At 39.1% G+C, this 17,999-nt stretch overlaps 1 protein-coding gene across 1 annotated transcript; it reads right to left on the minus strand.

The window, feature by feature from the left end:
- Positions 1–1,899: 1,899 nt before the first annotated feature.
- jumu (Forkhead box protein N4 jumeau) lies at positions 1,900–16,609 on the minus strand. Its single transcript, XM_018548827.1, has 4 exons — positions 16,545–16,609; positions 5,199–5,472; positions 3,914–4,708; positions 1,900–2,765 (listed from the first exon to the last, which is right to left on the minus strand). The coding sequence occupies exons 2-4, from the start codon at positions 5,462–5,464 to the stop codon at positions 2,072–2,074; spliced, it is 1,755 nt and encodes a 584-aa protein (XP_018404329.1). The 5' UTR covers positions 5,465–5,472; positions 16,545–16,609; the 3' UTR covers positions 1,900–2,071.
- Between the last annotated feature and the right edge of the window lie 1,390 nt (positions 16,610–17,999).

Below are 17,999 nucleotides of genomic sequence, written 5' to 3' on the forward strand. Positions count from 1 at the left end.
TCGTCTCTTTCTCTCTCTTTCTCTTTTCCTCTTTTTTTTTTTCTCTCTCTTCACGCCAGATTACGTAAGCGGAATGGATGTTCCGGGGACACCCGTCCACAATCATAAAGCTAAACATTTAACGAGAAAAAAATACTTGAAATACTTAACGTAACCGAATCGTATAAATTAATTACCTGCATGTGCACACGTATATAAAAAAAAAATTGAAAGAGGAGTTTATCGATCATCACCGTAACGTTAATTGGACTCAATATATCGAACGCGATAACGAACTACGCGAAATACGCTTAGCAATATTTTATTACAAAGTTGCAGTCATTGCACATTATACATTTTTACGCATTAATTTCGTGTATTCTACACGAAAATTACACACTCATTAACGCTATATAGAAATATTACAAACAGGTACAAAAACTACGCTACTTTAACTGCTATCTTACGCTACCACTCTCGCTCGCTTTCTCTTTCTCTCTTTCTCTTTCATTCACAACCACCTATTTGTCTAAATGCCTTGTAAGCGTTAGAGCTTGGTCTTGCTCGTGTGGAATGAAATTACGTTCGAACGCAGCGAACGATTTATATATATAATTATACGTCATATTGTAACCGGATGAAACTTCGACGACGAAATTCTTAAGATGCACGACAAATTAAATTTGAGTTTATCAAACATTTTTGACTAATATTTTTTGATAAAAAATATTATAAAAAAGAATTTATCGTTGAAACTCCATCTATTTGAATTTATTGAAAAATGTTAACGTTAGAAAGAAAAAGAATTTGCCGTTGAAACTTCGTTCATGTATTTATAAAGAAGTTTGGTTAGGTCAATAAACAAATTTTGAAAACCAAAGTTACGACAAATATGTTTATTTAAACTTATAAAAAATTTTTGATATAAAAAAGAAAAAGTATTTATCGTTGGAACTTCATCCATATTGTGATGGATAAAGTTTTCGGAATCTAACGATAGATTCGCCCATTAGGAATTTATTGAAAATTTTTTAAATAAGAAATATGAAAGAAAAACAAAATGTCATCGAAACCTCATCCAAATTCTAGCTGTCTAATATTCGAACATTTTCTTGTGTAAATTTGGAATCCTGAAATTGTTAACGTAAAAAATTGACGATATCAATTAAAATTAGAATAAATTAGGAATTTCCTACTGTTAATTAGTAATATCAGTCGAGATATATTATGTATATGTATAATACATAAAAATTATAGTATCACGACAAGCTAAATACGACGATTTTATAAAAAAAAAGATTCTTAAAAAACTTTACGTAATAATCACGCATAAAGGAATAGCACTGAATGAGTTACAGTCCTCGAAAGATCGGTATGAGATCGCGTGTTATATCTTTATTTATGTAATCTACACGTTAATCCGCTACGTTCGTATTATCTTTGACCATTCTTGGCAGTGACGATTCGTGAGCTTCATGTTTGTTAATTTATTTCCTACGCGGACGGTACGTGGAAGCTGGCGCGTATTGTTTGTGTTCCGTACTTTTCGAGAGTTGCAAATAAGAAGATCGAAAGAGTAATGGATTATTAAAAAATGTTTATTATAAAATTGTTGTGGCGCCATGTTAGACATGTTAGGCGAGCGCTAATTTACTGATACACAATAGTCGACCCCGGGTAAGCACCTTCTATCATCGGATTTAATCGATTCGGAATTTTTCTTGCTTGTATGGCTATTTTCTTGTAAATATGCGAACATGCGTAGAATAATATTAAATAACCATCGTGTTTGAAAATTTTTCTACGCGCATGCCTACAGGATGGTCCCACATTACGGTTCTAAAAAAAAATAGCCTTTGTACATTGTGTATATGTACACATATTTGTACACTTAAAAATTACAGTTATGTACAAGCGCGTTGTATAAAAAAGGTACATCGTCGTATAAAACACAAGTATTTACAAAATCTCAGGCTGTAAAAAAAGTTACAGGACGCAATTATTTACAATGGTCTGGCAATAAAAAAGGGGGTGTGTACTTGGCCGCGTGTATGTATTTAAATAGGAGATCATATAAATGTCCTAGTAGTATTTAATCCGCTTCGAGAAGCGATTCGGCACTCGGAGTAGCGATGCCTCCGGGCCGTAATGCCACGAGGTGCGCTTTTTTCCGGGGCGACGCCGCGTCCTGTCGTTGGACAGGTTGACAAATAAAATCGTTGCCCGTCAGCATTTTCTGGCGCTTCGAGCACGAGACAAACTCGTACACCAATGGCTGCTCTTGTCTAGAAAAGTCGTTTAGTCTTGTGTCGAGTAATTCGGTGGCATTCACGAGATCAAGATTCTCGTAGAGCTGCTCCACAACAATATCGTCATCAACTATGTCGATCTGCTTGGTTTCATCATACGTAACATTTTCGTCGTCGTTGATGGGCTCGTCTACCACGGATCCACCAGTCTCAGAATCCGCGTAGCTCTCTGCATCATCGTACGCCTCGTCGTGTCTGTTTCCCTCGTACTTCATCTCACCCCGTTCGAGGAGCTCCAGCTGTTCCGGATTCACCATGGCTCGCTTGATCGCAGCCGGGTCCTTTCTCGACCATTTCCGCACCTCTTCGTCCATCTTGGCTACTTTCGATGGATGGATGGCCCAGAGGCAACCCTTTCGTTGACTACCATTACCGGGTGGCTTCTCGATTTTCTCGAAACACTTATTCAGCGACAGATTGTGCCTCACGGAGTTCTTCCAACCAGTTGGCGCAGTCGTGAAGTAGGGAAAGTGCCGGCTGCATGAACGAAACGGGAAAATGGGAAATGAAATTTACGCGAATCGGAATTTTCATTAACAAAGAAAAAAGAAATCATATATTAAGTGTCAGAGAATTACTTACTAGTAATTGACATTTAAATTTACTAATAATTAAATTTATATACAATTGATGGATTGATCAAATATTTAATTTGATCAGGATTCTAATAATATTCAGATCAAATTCTAACGAATTTTATTTTCTCGAGAAATATTGCTTTTTTCATTATTTTAACAAATATTTCGAACGAGACAATCTATAAATTAATTGTATTTTATCATTATTTAAGATGGAAAAATTCAAACGAAACACTAAAAAGGACGACAGTTATTTTACAAGCATGGCCGATTTTACAAGCATGAAGTTGCAACGACAAGAAATAAAGGCAGGTGGTAAACGAAGAGAGCGAAGCCTGCCGTCGATTTCTAGGGGGGACTGTACCCCGGTGTGCCCCTGGTTGTTCCAAGGGCCCCGTACAAAATGGCAGCTTCTCGCTTAGCTCCCTTTCCGACCCAAGAATAAAGAGGGAAAAGACAATACTTTTGCCCCTCGTATACCTAAGTGTAGAGGAGGGGAGGACCTCACCAGTCCCTTTATCCTTCCGGCCAAATGGCCGAAAATAAGCAAACGGACGACACGTTATTCATCATGTAAAAAGTTCTTTGCTGTTTATCTCGAAAACATTATTTCTTACGTCTCACGTTTATTGTCAACTATAATGAATAATACACTAACAAACAATTCAGAGAAAATATTTCGGTTTCAATTTTCAAAAATTCGAGAAAAAATATTCGAAAAAAAATATTTGTCAAAGAAGATATTCAAAATTTTATTCAAAGCTAAAATGAGTTGCTTTCCGATATTTTTAAAAATGTCATAATTAGATCTTATAAAACGATAAAAAAAAGTAATTTGCAGCTACAAAAATCTTAAAATAGACGAAATTTTAACTTGGGGCGCACATTTGAAAAATGGGTTACATTAAAACAGAATGTATATCTCTTGTATCGTTTCCAAAAATTATTGAAATATTAATTTAATATTTAATTATCTAGCACAATCTACAAGAGTGTTGATAAAAGTCTAATGTGTTTCTCTATAGTAATAAATTTAAGAGCACTCACCACATAAAATTGTAGATTTCGGAGACTGGCAGCGATCCTGTTCGGCTGTTCTTCAATGCCATCGCGATGAGACACGAGTACGAGTACGCAGGTTTCGGATAAGAGTTGTCACGGTTCCCCGACGTTAACTCCTTTTCACGCTTTGCCGCCTGTATCATCACCGTCGTTGTCGCACCCGTACTGACATCGTGCACATTATTGTTGTAGGACATGTGTTTGCGAATCTGTTGCAACGTCTGGGCACCTGAATTAGTTTGCAGCATCTTGATGTCCTTGGTTGTGCTTGATATGGTGCTTAATTTAGGATGCAACCTCGTCAATTGTATCGTGGGCGAGGAGGTGGCTAGGATATTAGCACCAGTTAACGTCCTGATGCCAACGTTGCTCGACGACGACGATATCGGTGTCTCCACGCTCAAGGATGTGAGCGACTTTTGAGTCATGTCCTGCTCCTCATCTTCTGTTTCCTCGTCTTCTTCTACCTCTTCCTCTTCCGTTTCTTCTTCTTCTGTCTCGTACTCTGTCTCATTGTGCTCATTATACTCAACTTCGATCTCTTCTTCTTCTTCGCTTTCATTCTCTTCATCGTTTTCGGTTCGCTCGACCTCACTTTCGTTATCCGTCTCATCTACCTCGTTTTCAACAGCGTTCTCTTCCACACTCGCTGTCTCCAGCATCGCTGCGTCGCTATTTGTCGCGGGGCTGCGGATAGGCATGTTACATGGCAGTATCAAATTCGGATCCAACGTCAAAGCCAGTTCGTTGTCACTGTCTAAATTCAATTCTTCCAGGTTGCTGTAGAACACGGACATAAAGTTAGGGTTAAAGTATACGAGAGAAACAAAGGTTCTTTCCGTCTATTTAGTGACACAAACACTCTTCTATCTCTCTTAACATTCTTAAGATAATAATAACAACAGCAACAAAGATAAATTTATTATTTATTATTATATTATTATTCATAAAAATAGAAGACATCCACTAAAGTGTTGATCGATTACTATGTCATTTATGAAAAGTATTGACAATGTATGTAATCGCGCACATAGGTGCAACACAATTGCTTTCCCTAAATGATACAATAATCAGTTGACATTTTGTTTATCATATGCTCTTTAATCTTTTTATAAAATTAATTAATTTCCGAACTTAGTAAAGTATTTCGAAATCCTTTAGTTACATAGTCTTTTCTCTCTCTCTTTTTTAAGTTTAAGCAATACTTACTGGCACTAATGTCTCTCTTTTATGGTCATTATAGATATTAGATACGAAGGATTTATTTTACCTGTTTGAACTGCGACTTTTCTCGTTGAAGGCGAGCGGATCTTCGTCGGTTTCCGTCAAAACATCGTCAAAATCGAAGCCAAGTCCTGGACCAAACCAACCGATTTGACTTGTATTATCACAACGCCGAATACCCATATGTAACATCTCTGGACGACCTTGGAAGGCGTCAGAGATGCTGTCGCTAAACAGACAGTCCCATGGATCCCCAGACAATCCCTGCTCCATCCCGACGGTACTGTACGCATTTACGGTATCCAATTCCATTCACTCGACTGCAAGAAGACGAATGATAATACCTTTAGCAGACTGTCGTCAGAAATTTGCCAAATAATGTATAACTAAACTGCACAATTCGTCGTGAATTATTCTCCTGGAATAGTTTCATTTTCATAAAAGCGACATAACGAGGTCCCACATGAAGTTTATCTATCATGAAAGCGGAATTGTACTTTTATAGCTCCATAAAGAATTTAGCTATATTATACATACCATACATACATACATATGTGTGTGTGTGTGTGTGTGTGTGTGTGTGTGTGTGTGTGTGTGTGTTGAGAACGAGAAAGAGAAAGAAAGTTAAAAAACGATAGTGCCTCACAGAATTTTTATATATACATTGTATTTTTATTATATCCATTCGTATTTTATTATATTTTGTTACATCATCTCTCCGACTGTATTACGTGTTTACAGGCAGTCATCTATGCAATTTTATGCTACAACGACTGCATATCTGAAAATTTTCCATCATTTTTATTCTTCCGGCCATCATGGAACTCCTATATGTATATTGTAATGCGCGCGTGCTTTCTTTAGCGACGTATTTCGGGTCAGCATACATCTCATAGATCGATCATTTTTTCACAGAATGCTTCTCCGTTAAAGGCATCTAAGATCAATGTCTATACGTGCATCACGAATCGCTCTGCTGGAGGAATAATAGCTTACGCAGGCACGTGAGAATTCCCAAGAGAGTTCTTCGTCGAATGAAAGCAGGTCTGTTCCTCGAAATACTGCGCTTATCCGCCAATCGTGGTGATTCAAGGATCAATCTTCGTATTTTTCAATTCATAAATCATTCTTGACAGACTCTTTGTATTTTAATAAAAAAAATATATATATACAAATGTTTTATAAATAATCAATTTATAAGAAGCCCATTGTGTAAATATGCGTCTATGATTGTACCAGAATCTCCGCAATTACATTCAACTGTACTCTTTAAAAATTCCCACGTTATCTCACGTCTTTATCAATGTCGTGAGTTGCAAATATAGCGAGTACCTAGGATGAGCGGCTTGCTGTCTCACTACGCTAGGCAAAGACGATAGATTCTCTATACGTATGCGCGGGAACCTCGCGTACAATTACAATTACACGCGCAGGCTGCTGCTGCATGAGTGTATGTACGTATACATGGGTAGAGGAGAGAGAAAGAGCGTACGAGGATCTTGAACCCACAACCGGCTTGTGGGTGTGACTAACTCATAGTACTACAGTTGGCTTACTATATGCACGGACTACGTAGTATAGCCGCCTCCTCCTATACTTGTCCCCGTAGTTCTTTTTTTTTTCCCCTCCATCCTCTATGTGTCTTTCCATGATTATCTCTCATTAAAAACTAATAACGGACAATCGACGAGCTCTGACAGCGGAAATTCCGTGCGCCACTGAAATAAGCGATAAAAGGGATTCCAGTTAGGAGAGAAAATCATGTGACAAATCTTATTAAAATTTACGCACAAACACAACAACAAGAAAGAAGGAAGCACAAAGCGAAGCCTATCGGTCAAAGCTAGATCAAGATGCTTATTATCATTAAGTGTGAATTTATATACCGTGTATGTAGTTCTGTCAATCGCGTGCCGAACATTTTTTCAGACTTACAACGCAACTCTAAATAACTACCGCGGTAATATCACTTTAGTTAGATTAACAATACAATCTAATAAATTTCGATGCTTATAGCATCTTATTAGATCTTAATAATATGTTGAAAGACATATATTAAAATTCAATATTAAATTAATGATAATTGAAAACTGTGAAAAATAAGATTGCGAAGAATATCACAAGTTGGCGTTTCGTCCCGGCTTCCACTACTGGACTCATCAGTAAGGTAATTTACGCACAAAGTCTCTCTGAACGAACGACTTTATGCGTATAAATTTTAATAAGATTTATCACGTGAAATCTTCGAGTCACTCACGTATGTATTTATCTCATTTTGAGCGCGGTAGGTTGATACCGCATCTGGAACACGACAGATTCTTTTTTTCTTATTCACATATGAGTAGAGTCAAGTATCAGTCGGCATTGATTCGAATATTCCACCGCGTAGATTGTGCGTAGTCGCAACATCCGGATCTCACGATGGACCAACCGTAGATACACACAACGGCGCCGACTCCGCTCGGCCCGCGCTTTTCGCCGAGTATCGATCTGATACCGTCCATCTCCCCTCCTGTCCCCTTCCATTCCCCCGGTATCCTCATCCTATCCCCCTGACATCCACCCTTGTCGTATCCTTCTCTCCCTCCCCGGACCGGCAGTATTTGCGAGCTGCAAGAGTGCGCACTCCGCACACACCGTGCACCAATGCCGCGCCCAGGTTCATCAGGGTGGCACCCTAAACACTCCCCTATCCCCGTTACCCTGTTTGAAAATTTACCCCTCTCTCTTTCTGTCTTGCTCCCGATCTCCCTCCGTTCCTTCATCCCTTATAGTTTCCCCAGCGCAGGCTGCTCGTTACCCCTTAATACCGCTCGCTGGGGGCGAATTAATGCTTCTATCTTTGTAAATAGGAAAGCAGATATTGGATTTTGTGTTACCCGTCATTTTTAGCAAATTTATATATCACTCCTGCTTCTGTCTTTAATTCTCGAATATAATTCACGATAATTCGTAGACAGGGAATGTTATGTAAATACATACAAATAATTTTAAATATAAAAAAAACCGGGAAATCATAACTAAAAATTTTATACAATAAAAAATGTTTGCGATAATCTCATCTTTTTTAGTCTGTGACGAACGTCAGTTTCTCATTCTGTGTTCTGCTAAAAGCGTTGATGTGAAAACGTTTTGATACGCACGATGAAACTTTTAACTTCACAGCTAAACTTCACAGCTAATTTGAAGGCGGCACGCTACTGAAATCATTTATTTCCATCGGTCACGACACCGTTCTCGATGGATTAATACTGATACATATATGTATCAGTTATACGGGACAAAGCGACATGGCATGCACAATGACGTGTCTGTGCGCACGTCGCGTCAACGTACAACGCGTGGCATCGTACGCACGTGGCTGCATGGAATTGGCGCGAAAAAGTCTTGTTGACGTCGCGGTCATGTCACGTTGCGTCGAGGCGACGAACGCACATGGTTTATGGAGTCTCACGTACGGTGACTCACGGCACCGGTAGTGTTCAAAAAACGTTATTTAAACGCGCATTATTTTTCGAGACGTGCCATTCGCATGTTTTTAACGAAAAACGTGTGCGCTGTAAAAACTTGCTCCGCATGCCCTCCCTCTTTCTCGCTTTCTCTTTCCTCTCATTCTCACACGGAAAAGAGAACGGTTTTGTTAAAACGTCTAAAAATGTAACTGGATACAGATTTAAAAATAATTCTATTAAATCTTTAAAATGATTATGTTAAAAAACTCGACTAAGAAATGTTCAACACAAATAAGCGAGGAAGACTATATTTTTGGTCAAGGTGAGTCTCGATGCCTAATCTTTTTGTGTAAATTTTACAACTTCCAGTTCAAGCATTATAGATTATTCTCTAAAATCTTTTTAGGTCTAGTTTTTCATTTTTTGGTTAACTTTTGATTAGATTTAACTTGATGTTTTATCGAAAGGGTTTCATCTATGATGAAATGACTATCATGAATGAAGCCCATTGGTTGAAACATCAGTTAAGAGCTTAGAGTGAACTACTACTCTGAAGAATGAAATCTCGCTCTTGAAGATTGAAAAACGAGCTACTCTTTTTCAAGACTTATGTTTAGTTTTCACTCTTTAAAGTGACATTTTACTCCAAAGAATTTCGAGAGTATTTTACTGTTTATATGATAATTTTTCAAATGATATTGATCGGTTACAAGATACAAGATAAAGAATTTAGACTCGAGAATTTCTCTATTTTGTAACTAATTAATATACTTAAAAAGTTTGTCGTAGAACAAATGAAATATTAGTTTTACTCATTACGTTTTAAATTCCTACGTAATTATTTTGATGATCCAACACAAATTTTCAGATCTATAGCTAATATTTAGATACTTCAGCAAAATCGTTCTTCCCGTGCAATTTGCCCATTACATGTAGTTATCAGGAGTGATGAACATTGGGATGTTTCATTAAAGCCATGGTCGTGTCCAAATATCGATCGACGCCACTTATCGTATCCACGAGATTCTTCGGCTATTCGCGCTCGTAAGCTCGAGTTGTATGATTTAGAAAGGAGCGGCGTGCTATCCCTTTCTAGATCGGCGCAACGTCGACTTCCAATAATATACTTACCGCAGCTAAACGAGATTATCGCAGCGCGCCTCGAACTATACACGCAATTACTTCGATTTCATTTTCCTATGCACTAAGCATATCCGTGGGATGTAAGCCGACAGACATTGGCGGTCTCTCGGCCTCTTAAACGTAAACGGGAGTATCGAGATTAAAGGGAGATTTATGCATTAATGATACTTTCCCAACTCGATTATGAAAGACCGTGTAATCGCGCACCTGAAACGGACGTCTCTTTCTTCGGTTTAACGTCGATCTCCACGGTGTGTTTACTAATCTCGTCTTCTACTAATTCGATAGGTACTAAGCTTGGAGAACTTTTTGCTTTCACTGGCCAGGCGGATGAGCCAATCGTCGGGGTTTCCCTCGAGATCTTGCAAAATTTCGCACGTTACCGCGGAACCGAACGTATACACGCCTTCTATAATGAAACACGTTTCTCAATGTATTCTCAACGTACAGAAATTACAATATATTTCTGACGCGTAAAATGAACAAAGCGACGGAATTAGATCAGTCGATTGTATCATGAATAATTTCTATCGATAAAATTGTGAAATTTCGAGAGTGTGAGTTTCGTGGAAAACGTTGCATTATTCTAAGATTACCGTTCTTTCCCACGAGTACATATTGCATAATATTTTCACACAAATAAAAACGTGTTGCTAATTGTACCGCATCGTAGACGTGTATTCGATGCAAGAAGCCAGGGAACAGTTATAATGATATCATTATGACTTCATTTATCATTATAAGTGACAAATAAAGTCATGATAACGTTTTATGGATATCAATAACTGCGTTCAAAGAAATAGCAGCTTTATAACTGTTGTAAAATTCTTTGATATGATTGATTTTGCCTTTAATTGGATCTCACTGGATCTAAATATAATCCAATCATATTAAAATATCTTACGACAGTTGCAAAGCTACTTTCCCTGCTAAACGCAGCCATAATTGTTATAAATGACAAATGAAGTCATGACGTCTTATGATATCAATGGTTGCATTCAGTAGAGAAAGTAATTTTTTTTTGTAAAATTCTTTAATATAATTGGTCTTATATAGATTCGTACTGGATTTAAATGTATAAGTCAATAATACAATATTAAAAAATTGTACAACTGTAAAGCTGCTGTTTCTGCAGCCGATTTAATTGTTATAAGTAAACTAATAAGTGACAAATAAAATTATAATGAGATCTTCGTATCATCATGACTTCTGTGTTCTATCTTGGGAAACATGGCTGTGAATAGGGAATTGGGTTGAGCGCGTTAGATTTTCTGAGACTCGCGCCGCGAAAGTGGCCGCGGCGAGTGTGTTTCCATTTCACGTTCTCGCTCGCGTCATCGCTAAAATAAAAGACTCGCAATACAACAGCGAAAGCACACGAAAGCACAATGGCGCGTTAACCCCGAGCGGCCCACCGCCGTGCCGTTACGCGAGCGAGGCTACGGCTAACGACGCGAGAATTACTGATTGTTTCGCAAATACGTTTCGCGAATGAAAGAGAGCCGAGGGGCCCTACCTCTGTGTCGGTCGTAGATGCCCCCGAATCGGAATGCGCTTCTTCCGCTGCGCTTTATCAACGATCACCTTCTCTCTCGCCGTGCACGATGACTTTCTATTCCATAAATCATTTATAACGCGCACCACGAATAGATATTTGTGTAGCAAAACTAATAATTAAATCGCCGTATTTAGATGCAGTCGTTTATCTACAGCTACAGACTACTTACTTAAAAGATGGATGAGAACCCAGTCGGGATTAAAATTGGAATCTCATATAATTTGCGGATTTGTCACATGCAACTTTCAAAGGAATGTTCTAAGCTAAAATTACGAAAACAATTCTCGATGAATTGTAACTATAACGTTGCGGCAATTGCGATTCGTCGAGATTAATCTTTCGGCGACGCGGAAGCAAATAAAAAGCAATGCGACGCAGAAAAATCACTAAAATTATATATTTCGCGACGAAGGTGCTGTTTTTTTTTTCCGATTATACAGACCGAGAATGCGTGACTGATCGGATAATTATCATAAAAATGTCCAAAACTACCGTGTTATCTTAAACACTATTAGTTCACTATATTACTAGCCTGCGTTTAATTATATAACAATAGGTTTGTTTTTTATTGCCATACTGGACTACATAGAGCTTTTCTTCTCGTTTTTACCAAGTATCAACATATATCTATTTTACCTTAAAAATACAAAGATTGTCTACTAGTTTTATCCTTCTGTCTGTAATCCTTTCAAGTATAAACAAAATTTTACCCTCAAATTCCAATTTCTGTTCAAATGTCAATTTTTAAGAAAGGTTCTAACATTTGAGTTAAAAATCTATTTAATAATATAACAGAGATGAAAAATAATGAATAGATTTTTTTTTAAATAAAGAAATTTGCGATCTTCTTGTCGAATCTAAGTTTTTTTTCATTAGAGGAACAAAAAAACTTAGGCTGAATGGAAAAATTGCAAATAAAAGATTTTTTCCTATTCCTTTGGATGGATTTCTGACCTGTAAAGGATATTAAGCTATTGAGGAAAAAAGGAAACCGTTAATAAATCGTTGTGATAATTTATCCTGTCAAAATCTTCGGCACGTTTCTTAGTGGAACGTGTATGATTAAAAAAAAAGCTTATAACGGATCACACTGCAAATCCCTTGTTGCACCGATATCGAAGGAAGTCGGAGGAAGGGTATTACTCCCATGTGCCCGCAGATAATAATTTCCTCTTCACCGGCCATCTTTTTTACCGCGAGCATCTCGCGAACAGTAAATGAAGAAAAAAAATTTATCTAGAGAAGAGAGAAAGAAAAAGAGAGATGGTTTTTTTACTACCGCTCTAAAGCTGTGCCTCGTCAGAAAAAAAATTAAAGCAAAGATGGTATAGATAAAATTATAAAAATCAAACAAAATTAGTTACAAAGAAGAACAACGAACAATTTATCGGAAATAAAATAAAATAAGAAAGAGATGTTCCGTTATATTTGTCCGTGTACTCTGCTTCTTTTTTCGTCTCTCGAAGAGACTCGCAGAAATAATCATCCGAGAGCACGAATGGGACATGGCGAGAAAAGGCACGGGGAAGAATGAGAATTTCGGCCGTACCTGCAGGATTGTGGCCGCTTCCTGCGGTGGGCATATGGCGAGAAGAGAGAGGCCAGAAGGGATTCGGGGGTTACGGGGGTTTCCCGGAAGGTTCTCACGGTCAATAGCTTTCCCGGTGGCATGCGGCTGGAAAGTGCTCGGAGGGGCCGCCTTTCCCTCCCTCGTTTCCCTCCACAGCCCTTCGTCCTTTTCCGTCCTTGCCCGCAGGCTACATTCGTATTCTGTTGTTTCCCTTGTTCTCTGGTATTTCGGATACCGAAATAATTTTCATTTGCTATACTTTTCCCGGAACAATATTATCAATAGATTTTACGAGACTTTGACTCCATGGGTATTTTTGGAAAAAAAATAAAATAGATAATAAAAGAATGGTAAAAAGAAAAGGAGCCAAATTTAAATTCGACGACGTTATTCCGGCAACCAATTAACGTTCGCGATCCTCGCGAAATTACTATTCGTGGCTATCAATGGAAATCGATACTGCCGTTGGCGGTTTCGGCGACAAGGATTGACCAACGCCACCGTCGCCAGCTTCGGATAATAATTACGCGGAAAACATCACGATACTGCGTACATAGCAAAAGAGATACAAGGAGAGCCGTGAAATAAACGGAAATTTGAAAATTTACGCGTATTGAGTAGACGGATGTCTCTCGACGAATCCATAGTTTCTGGTTTTGCAGAGAGAAAAATTTTTTTCACTAAATTTTTAGGTTCGTTTCCTAATTTTTCTATTGCTACACTCTGCACTAAAATTTTCCATCTCGCTTCTCAGCAAACAAGCTGACGTTATGTGTCATCATTTTGACGTCAAAATGATGACAAATAACATTAGCTTGTCTGCTGGAAAACGTGAGGAGAAAAATTTTAATGCAGCAATAAAAAACAAACCTGAAGGTCTCAAAGAAGTTTTCTGCAACTGGAAATCGCAATTTTACCAAATATCAAACACAAAAAACAAACCTTATGTCTCTAAAATCTCATCGATTTAACATCCAGCAGAAAAAAAGAAATTTAAATGCATACGATAAAAATTATTTGCAACTATTGTAAGATTTATATCTCAAAATACAATATAGGTGTAATAAGCTTTAAGAAACTGATTATGTGAGAAATTACAATCGATTATTTATATTCGATTGCAATTAATCAATTTTTTTAAACTATTATACTGATTGTGTTTCAAGATTAATACAATTACAGTCATATTATTAATATAACATGCCCGTCAAAAATCTGCGCATTGATTTCTGAAATTTTACACAGTAGCAACCTGAGATAATTAATAAGCACAAAATTAGAATTAAAATTATCCGTTTGATTAAATTCTATTGTCTTATTCACAATCCTTAAAAGGAAACGAGCTATACTGGAAAAACGATACTAAAAAATTAACATTAGTAATCGAAGGCTCACGTTTGAAATGTTCTATAAATAGTCACTCGGGGTCCTTTTGGAGTCTATACCTGACTTGGGAACATGCATGACTATTTTAACTTAAATACCAAAATGTGTCTCACAAAAAATATTTTAAATAAACATTGTAAGATTTGAAGAAGACCATCAGATAAGATTAGATATTACTACGTGGATTTTAAGTCCATTTTGAGCTCTATAAAACTCAGATTGATTTTTTCGATGGAAACACTTGTTTTAATGCAGATTCATATTCTGTGGAAAAAAGTAGTTCATCTAATGGCCCTTTTTAAGCTTTACAAATTTTTATTTTTTTTCCAAAAAATGCATTGTTTTCGAGATATATTGGAAATTTGAAGCATTCGCTTGATTTTCTAACAGAAAGTTCTGAAAATTTCAGAAAACTCGAGAAAACGGACGGAAGGATCCAGAACTGGAGTTTATAATTTAAAGGAAGGCGATCGTTGTTTCCCTGTCCCACCCGCGCATCACTCTTCCTTTCTCCTTCAAATATTTGCATATTACCTCTCTCTCTCTCTCTCTCTCGGTTACGCGCACTTACTTCTCATTGTCTGTAACTTACTGGACCTACGCGTGTATCCGTTTACCCATCTCCGTTGGCTGCTCAAGGGAACTCTGTGTCACGAAGTGCATAACGCTTTCTTTCTCCCTTCTCTCCGCAGCCCCTCTCTTTTAACCACACACCTTCAATGCATTCTCACGCATATGCGGACGCACACATTCACGCATCTCATACACATCTCATGCCGTTTTTGTTGCGTATGCATTCCCCCGTACATCCGTCGAATTGGTTTGTTCGCGTTGCTTGATATATCCCCTAAAATTTTTGCATTTTAAACAACATAAATATATATTCAAGCGTCGAAAAAAAAATGAAGATTCTAACTGCAAGCGACGCGACCAGATCTAATTGCGTGTATTCTTTTGTGATACTATTGTTTTTTGGGCATTGTCGTGGTTGATAACTGGGTCTCCTACAATCGAGATAATATTTTGTAATAAGTTGTAAAAAATTGACAATCGATTTATTCTCCTCACATTCAATTGTAATTGGTCGATTGGTTTCTTATGGCTTACAACTTACTACATTACTCCCACAAGGCCTGTTCTTTTCAGTTGAAATTCTTGTACCGTTTATCTTTTTTCTTTTCGTTCTTCAAAGTGTGGAGAAAAAAAAAAGATAATCGTGCAAGAAGTTCAATTAAAAAGAATAGATTTATTGTAGACGGTTCTTAACATCCCCCGCCTTCCTCCGTCTCTCAAAATATTCGCTTTTATACTTAAACTTTTAAGCACTATTTCATCCTTTAAATTTACCAAACATTAAAAAACAAGGAAAATGATGCTTATAAATGCCAAAGCAAACGCAAACTCTTTCTCCCTCTTTTTTTTTCTCTTAATTTTTTTTAAATCTAATTTTACTCTTTTCTGTTAATTTCATATCTTTTCTTTTCTTTTACTGTACGTAAGTACCATATCCACCGATAACAATTCGAGAAATATGCTTGGCTTTTCGTTCTGGAAAATGCAATCCTAGAGCGCATAATAGCGATTCTATTTCTATCTCTCTTTCTCATACCACGCACTCGCTCTTCCCGCCGAAACTTACGGCGCCGTACTCCCGCGTCCGTGCATCGTTCATTCACGCCGAGAACAGTTTTGACACAAGACAGCAGAAACGGCCCGATTTGTTTATGCTTCTCACCGACGGCAGCCGTGCCGGCGTATCGTCCATCGCGACGGCCGAATCATCGTCGCGACGACGCGAGGCGTGATTATTACGATCGCGGCAGCCACGAAAATTCACCGCCGTCGCGAAAATAACCGCGAATCGACCGGCGACAAACGCGGGGCGGGAGGAAAAGAGGCGATTATTTTTCCTTCGATCGCGCGAGGAACGTTCATCCAAAACAGAGTCGCGCACAGGCCAAAACGATATATATATATAGAGAGAGAGAGAGAGAGAGAAAGAGAGAGGCGCGACACAAACGGGGTGAGCGAGAAGAGAAAAAAAACAACATCGTCGATCTCGCTCATCGTGTCCGGTTCATTCCGATATATCTCGTTCTTCTGACAGACAGACAGATAGAAAGACAGACAGAGGAGCGAGAGCGCGCGCGCCGGCGAGCGATCGAGAGCCTGCGAGAGACGGGAAGGATGGAACGGGACGAGACAAGGCGAGACACACGGGCAACAACACTTTTTCACGGAGCAATATTTACGCGGCGCGCGATATAATGGCGCCAGACCTACCGTATATCGATACTGCGCGTCCGACGTTTTCAGATTCACACTGTCTTGTCCGCGTCAGCCAGCACTTTCACACATATATTTACGGCGGCGAGTCGCAATCGAAAATTTTCGGCGCAGCGACCATGTATAAACCGTACACCGACACGGGTCCCCCTTGACGGAACTGAGGCAACGTTGGTTGACACGAGCTGGCCCGTGAACAAAGACCAAAAGATTTCAAATCCCGCCGCGCCGATTGGCCAGCCGCGGTCACGTGGCTCAGGCACTCGGCCCCTTATTGGCCAACTGTCACGGGGGTGCGAGGACGTTTTGAACGATGCGCCGCAATGCACATGGCTGACAAAGACGAGACTTCCCGCGGGGGAGTCGAGCGGAGTCAGGGTCGCGCGATCGCGCCCCCGATTACCGTTTCGTCGCCGACGGATTGAAGATCGTCGACGGATCCTCGTCAACGAGGACACACACGATGACGCGGTGACCGAACGTGGCTCGGCGCGCACTCGGTCTCTCTCCCTAACCTTCCCCACTCGAAAAATGGCCGAACCCAAAACAACACCGCGCGCGCGGAAAGACACTGCTCGATGGCGGCACGATGATCCCGCGACGTATTCCCGGCCCGTCTATGCGGCACCACGCGATTTTTCTACCGTTCACCTCGCGACGCGCGCCAACGCCGTGCACGTCCTCGAGTTCCGTCTCGCGAGCGCGGCGAATAATCGCCGTGCCGTGAACGAGATTGAAAACGACGGGCGAGTCCATTGCAGCCACTACGGAGGGGAGTCGGGCAGCTGCCCGGTTAAGAATGAAACACACTACGCGGCGCCGATAATGGCGGGAAGGTATACACACGCGCGCACGCGGCACATGGATGTTTATCGACTCGGCCGAATGCACATCGCGCACTTTTCGTCACCGTTTTTCGTCGCTCTTCTCTTCGCACCGAATTTCGCGCGAAAAATCTCACCGTTTTTTTCTCTCCTCTTTCTCTCTCGCCGCTATTTCCTTCGATAATGTCCTAGGTCTTTTACCTCCAAAATCAATAGACGGTTTCTTACGCGAATTATTTCTCTGTTACATTCATTTCTCTCTGCACTTTATTCGTAACATTTATCACGTTAATACATCGCTCTGTCTTACTTCTTTAAAATATATGTATTACAAAACATTTTGATTATTTTGCTTCCCTCGATGCCTCAATCTTGAATCTCCATCGCCAAAATACTTATACGCTTTTGTAGTATTGTCAGTCTTACAAAAATATTTTTACTCCGATATGAAACATTTGTATATATACTTTCTATGAGTACTATATTTATATTGCAAATACTTCAAAAAACGTGGAAATAATATTTACAAGTTCCTCTAATTTGAGCAGATTGCTTTGGCCCCATCTGTAGCACCATTGTTTTCTTGTATTCTTCAAACATCTTGTACGATAGATTTCTTGTTGACAAT

The sequence above is a fragment of the Cyphomyrmex costatus genome, unplaced genomic scaffold (genome assembly GCF_001594065.2).
Source record: "Cyphomyrmex costatus isolate MS0001 unplaced genomic scaffold, Ccosl1.0 scaffold75, whole genome shotgun sequence".
Classification (NCBI taxonomy): Eukaryota; Metazoa; Arthropoda; class Insecta; order Hymenoptera; family Formicidae; genus Cyphomyrmex; species Cyphomyrmex costatus.

Coding starts and splice junctions, on each gene's coding strand:
- jumu (XM_018548827.1), bottom strand. CDS start 5,464: ATGGAATTGGATACCGTAAATGCGTACAGTACCGTCGGGATGGAGCAG. Junction 4,709..5,198: donor AAAAGTCGCAGTTCAAACAG/GTAAAATAAATC, acceptor CGTGTTCTACAG/CAACCTGGAAGAATTGAATT. Junction 2,766..3,913: donor GAAATCTACAATTTTATGTG/GTGAGTGCTCTT, acceptor TCGTTCATGCAG/CCGGCACTTTCCCTACTTCA.